Source organism: Thecamonas trahens (genome assembly GCF_000142905.1).
Source record: "Thecamonas trahens ATCC 50062 unplaced genomic scaffold supercont1.39, whole genome shotgun sequence".
Lineage (NCBI taxonomy): Eukaryota > Apusomonadida > Apusomonadidae > Thecamonas > Thecamonas trahens.
The window spans coordinates 334174-339809 of NW_013657641.1; the positions used below are offsets into that span (position 1 = coordinate 334174).

At 66.9% G+C, this 5636-nt stretch overlaps 3 protein-coding genes across 3 annotated transcripts in view; 1 reads left to right on the forward strand and 2 right to left on the reverse strand.

Moving 5' to 3' along the window:
* The window catches only part of AMSG_12153 (uncharacterized protein), a gene marked incomplete at both ends in the record, with an annotated part of 8058 nt that extends 6995 nt beyond the window's left edge, over window positions 1-1063 (reverse strand). Inside the window, one exon of the mRNA XM_013900184.1 lies at window positions 32-1063. Coding sequence (XP_013755638.1) covers window positions 32-1063 — 1032 coding nt within the window. The remainder of the gene's footprint in view (window positions 1-31) is intronic.
* On the forward strand, window positions 857-2446 carry AMSG_08295 (uncharacterized protein). The gene is made up of 2 exons (XM_013900166.1): window positions 857-1842; window positions 1901-2446. The coding sequence occupies exons 1-2, from the start codon at window positions 1276-1278 to the stop codon at window positions 2432-2434; spliced, it is 1101 nt and encodes a 366-aa protein (XP_013755620.1). The 5' UTR covers window positions 857-1275; the 3' UTR covers window positions 2435-2446.
* AMSG_08296 (uncharacterized protein) lies at window positions 2440-3978 on the reverse strand (the record flags this gene model as incomplete). Its single annotated transcript, XM_013900167.1, has 1 exon — window positions 2440-3978. A coding segment is annotated over one exon (1539 nt), but the record flags the coding sequence as incomplete, so codon positions are not given.
* Between the last annotated feature and the right edge of the window lie 1658 nt (window positions 3979-5636).

Here is a 5636-nt window from a genome sequence, read left to right on the forward strand (position 1 = left end):
AGTACGCGAGGGCCAGCGCGCCCAACACGACGCGCACGTACTCGGCCGCCGGCGTCACCACGCGCGTGCCCAGCCCCAGCTGCCACGGCCCGTCGTCCCACGCCGAGTCGGGGAGGTCGAACGCCACGTTGACGCGGAAGAGGTCGGTCACGACGCCGACCATCGGACGCCACGGAGCCTCCTCGGAGCGTGATGCCTCCCGCGACGCCGCATACGCCGCAACCTCGAGGAGGAGCTGGTCCTTGGCGCTCCCGCCCCCGCCCGCCAGCCGGTCGAACGGCCGCTTGAGCTCGGCGAGAAACCAGAGACCAAGCTCGACCTCGACTGCGACGTCGGCGTCGGCGCTCGTTGCGCCGAGCCCCACAAAGACGTCCGTCTTGCCCGTGTAGCTCCGCTGCGTGCGGTCCGTGACCGGCACCGTCACCGAGACCTCGGCGCCGCGCCCGTCAAAGACCTGCCACGCGTCGGCCACCGCGCCCGCCGCTTGCCCGAGCCACCACTGCGCGACGTAGAAGACCACCGAGTCCTCCGAGACTGCCGCCGACGAGCTGCTTGCCCCCGCCGCCTCGGCTACCGCCCGCTGACGCGCTCGTTCGACGACAAGGAACGAGCGGGCGAGCTCGAGGTCGGCCACAAGCGCGTCGGCAACGCCGGCCCCGAGCGCGCCGACCACTGCTCTGCCGAGGAGGCTCATCACGTCGCTCCGCACGAGTTTGACGACAACATCGTCCTCCGGGTGCCGCCGGAACGCCGAGAACCGGAGCCCGCGCTGGCTCGAGCTCGAGTGCGAGCTGAACTCGACCGACTCGTTCGCGCTGCGCTCGCTCGGAGCATACTCGGCGAGTGCGGCAGCGACGGCGGCGTCGAGCTCGTCGGGCGCGGCCGGCCACACGTCGCGGACGTACGCGGCCATGAACGCGCGGAGGTCGGGCACGGTGCCGAGGCGCCCGTCCGCCACACACAGGACCGACTCTGCAGCCGCGGCGCGCGCATCCGACGCGGCAGCACGCGCCAACGCATCCTCCAACTCTCGACGCAAGCGTGCGTTCTCTTCCTCGGCCATAGTGGCGTGGGGAGCGAGTTGAGTGTCGAACATGTGCCACGTGGGCCAGCGGTGCGTTGGCGCGCGCCTGATCAAAGTTTTGTTCGGCGCGGGTGGGCGGGGGCGGCGGCCGACGGCGCCATCGGGCTCGTCCCCAGTGACTCCCCACGTCACCACAGCCACAGCCAACGTCTTGTCTTTACGGTGCGAGTAGCCCCGTACGCCGGACTGCCATGTCCGAGTCGTCAACTCTGCCCTCCGGCAGCGGCAGCGCGTCGTCGTCCGACTCCGACTCGCCATCACCCGCCGCCGAGTCCCACCCGCCACTCGCGGCCGGCTCGGGTTCGGCAGCAGGCTCGAGCCGGCCGCCGACGGCGTTGGTAGAGTCAGGGACGGCAGGCCGCGTCACGCTCGAGCGGGTGACGGGCGCGCAGGTGGAGGCCGTGAGCAACTCGATCGCCCAGGGCGGCAACCTGCTGTACAAGAGCAAGATGGCGCCGATCGCGTCGATCTTCACCGAGTTTGACGTAAAGTACGGGAGCGAGTTTGCGAGCGACGACGCGGCGGTGGCGCGGGTGAGCCGCGAGAGCCTGCCGCTCGTCTTTGATCTGCTGCCGCCGGAACGGGCGACGGCGATGACGGTGGACGAGCTGGAGGACGCGGCGCTCGAGGTGTGGGCGCGGCTCGAGACGCCGACGCAGCGGCTGGCGTTCCTCTGGTACCCGCACGCCGACGCGCCGCAGCGGTACAAGGGCGCCGACGTCGAGCCGCCGGGCAAGAAGCCGCTCGCCGTGTGGGAGGTTCCCGACGGCGAGGAGGGGGGGGACGCGCCTCTTACTCTTCGGGACGACAGACAAGATCAAGCGGGGGACGGCTGAGCCCGTGGTCCGGCTCGTGCCCGTGCCGGAGATCTACGAGCTGACGGGCGCCGAGGTGGTGGACATCTGCAACGCGGCGTCGTGGTCGCAGGCCGAGTTGAAGGCCGTCGGCGGCTGGCTGCGGCACGCGATGCGGTGCGGCGACGGCGCCCTGCGCCTCAACATGCTGCGGCGCGTGCAGACGACGCTGCTGCTCGTCGAGCTCGCGCGCGCGCCGCCGCGCTCGCTCTTGGGCCTCCACACGCACCGGCGCGGGGTGCTCGCGCAGGCGAACGTGGCGCTCGAGCACGAGGTCGACTCGCACACGGTGTTCAACTACATGCTGCGGTGCAGCGACGTGGTCGACGTGGTGGGCGGGGTGGAGGGCGAGGCTGAGGGCGGCAGGGCGCGAGTGGTGGACCACGTGGTGAGCGACACGACGCAGAGCCTCGCCGTCCAGCTCCAGCAGCTGCTGCGGATCTCGGACGCGCAGCCGGAGGAGCTGATAGCGGCGCTGTTGGAGCAACAGCAGTAGCGCCGCTACGCATCGTGCTCCCGCTCGTAGACGAGGAGGTACACGCCGCCGAGGTCGGCCTGCGGCTGAGCGTGGGCCGTCACGAGCTCGTCGTCGAGGAGCAGCCACGAGTCGGGCGCGAGCCGGACGTGCGCGACGTAGTGCCCGTTGCCCGTCGACTCGCCGCGGTGCTCGATGATCGAGCGGAGGACGTACGACCGGGGCGTGGCCGCCGCGTCCGCCGCGCAGAGGTTGCGCGGGATCTCCAGCTCCTCGGCGAGCGGGAGGCGCTTGGACACTTTCGTCGGCGCCTGCCGCGCGCGGTGGAAGACAAAGCGCTTGCACTGGAGGACGAGGACGGGCGGGAGGGCGCCGAACGAGGGCGTCCGGCGCAGAGTGTGCGTGGTCCCGCTCGCAGCGTCGACGTACTCGACGTACTCGGTCTCCATCGCCGCCACCAGCGCGTCGGTCAGCGTCCGCGCCGCGTCGAGGTCGAGCATGAGCACAAGGAACGGCTGGCGCGTGACCGACGGCGGGCCGGTCGGCCCGGCGAGCTGCGACACGAGCGTGCCGGCAAAAAGCTCGGCGGCCACGGGCGCGGCGTCGAGCCGGCGGAGCTCGTCGTCGAGCGACGAGAGAAGGAACGTCCACCACTCGTGCGCGTCGTGCTGCCGCGTAGTCTGCGTGCCGTCGGCGTCGCCGAGCGCAGCGGCCACAAACGCGTCGATGAGGCCGTAAATGTAGACCGGCTCGAACGCGGCGCCCACGCCGGCGGCACCCACGCCAGCGGCCACCCGTTGGGCCGTCTCGATGTCGCGGACGAGCGAGGCGAACGCGTCGAGCGTCGGCGTCTCCGCTGGAGAGAGGGCGGGCGTGGTTGTGGAGAGGCGGGCGAGGGCCGAGTACACGCGCGGCGGCCCGAGGAGGGCTTGGAGGACGGCGTGGACGTAGCACGCGTTGCTGCCGTTGATCATGCCGCGCCAGAGCGGCGCAGGCGTCGGTGTCGGTGGCGGGACCACTGGCGCTAGCGTGTCAGCCACCGCAGCCGCCCACACGTTCTCAGCCGCGTGCGGCGGCGCAATCGCAGGCGATGCCGCCGCCGTCCATGCACTTGGTTGAGACTTTGTGGGTGCGGGCGGGGTCTTCGCGTCTGTTGCGGCCTCATCGCGTGGCCGGGCCGCACTTTCAACGCGCGCCTCATCGGTGAGCATCGCTGGCGAGGCTGCCGTCTCGGGGACAGCAGCCTGCGCGCTCGCCGTTTCGACTCTCTGCTGCGGTACTGGGACGTCGTCTGGAATCGCCGCGTCCACGGATGGAGGCGCGGCCGCGCCGTCCGGCTTGGTTGCGGTCGTCGCCTGTGCTGGCGCCGCGCCGGCCGGCGGCTCCCGCCCGTCGACGGCCGCGCACGCAGGAGCAAAGGCAGCAGCGCCCGCAACTGCGCCCGTCGCATCCGCACGCTTTGTCGCCCCGCCCACGAACCGCGGGCGGGCGGCGACGAGGCCCGCCGCGGCAACGAGCGACGCGGCCTGGAGGCGCGCCGCCGTCGCCGCGTCGAGGAACGGCGCCTGTGCGAGGCCGGGGCCGCACGGTTCAGCCGTACCCGCTCCCGTTCCGTCTCGGCTCGCACCCCCTGTCTGCGCCCCGGCGTGTGTCGCCATACGCGGGGACGGGGCCCGAGTGGAGGGTTGCGGACTCAATGTTGGAGTTGCGGTGCAGGCTGGCGATAGCTATCGTCAGTGGGTGGGAGCTACGTGGTGATGAAGGTGGGCTGGTCGGGCGAGCGGGCGACGGCTTGCGGCTGGTGGTCGGCGAGGAGGGGACAGCTGAGGGGGCTGGGTCGGGGCTGGGTGGCTTGACATTGCTGTTGGTTGGACAATGGGTAGTATGACTTGTAATGGTTGAGGAGTGTGGGTGTCGGGGTCGGGGATGAGGATGGGGGTGAGATAGAGTGGGGAGAGGAGGAGGAGGAGGAGGAAGAGGAAGCGGAGTGCGCGATGGGATGGTGGTGAGCATGGCCAAGGCAAGGTGGTGGTGGTTGTGGCTAGGATGATAGTGATGGTGGTGAAGTAGGGGGTGAGGGTGGTGGCAGGGATGGGGGTCATGGTAGTGGAGTAGGGGGTGGGGGTGGTGGTTTGTGGTGATGGGGCGTAATGAGTATGGTAGGGGGGGATGAGGGGGGTCGTGACGTGGGTGGTGTGGCGGGCGCAAGGATGATGGGTATGGCGATTGGGCTTGAGCATTGATAAAGGTGGGTATGATGGGGCTGATGGGTGTGTGTGGGGTGTGGGCGATAGGAGCGGCGGGTACTTGGCCGGCAGAGGGAAGGCGGCGGACGTCAATTTAGTTGAAAGTTGAATTAATTGAAGAAAAGCCGGAACGGGTATCAAACGAGGCAATGACGTCCACAACAACAACCAAAGATCAAACATGGCTTGCACAGCACACCTGCAGATCAACCATGACCACCACACAACAGGGTAAACAAAAATACATTGCATGCAAAACTATTGACCACGACAAACGACAACAAAGTTGAGAATCGATAGTGTAGTGATCAAGGCCCGATGGTTGATGTGGAAGTCAAGTCGAAGAAAACAGGAGAATCAAGAAGAGTTGAAGCATGACGAATGATGATACAAAGCAACAACAAGAGCGAAAGGAATAATGAATGGGAATGCATGTCGATTATGGTCAACCATCAAAAGCAAAAGCAACCAAAGCAGAACATAAAGGCAGACAATAGCAACATCAAAGCATGTGGAACCATGAACGGCAAAGAACAAAGACCATGATAGCCAACAAGAAAAGAAACGGAAGGAATCGAATGATCAATTGACAATGATCAACAACGATCAATTGAATGTCAAACAATCGAACGAGTGACGAGTGGCGAATCATGAAAATGTTGAATGACATTCATGTCACCCACCAACCCACACATGCCACTCGGTCGAACGAGTGACACCGGCAAGTGTCAATGGGGGATGGAGATTGTCGATCAGCATCAAAGACTCAATTCACGCCCGTGCACAGCCATTCGCATGGCAGGGTGGAGAATGAGTATGATGGGGTGGGCGGGAATGTGGATGTGGGTCATGGGTGGGATGGGTAGGCGTGGCTAGGGGGCAGTGAGTGGCAAGTGGAGTGGGTGGTGGTCGGTGGGGAGGAATGGGGTGGGGCTAGGGTTGATGAGGCATCAGCTAGGGTTGACGAGGCATCAGCG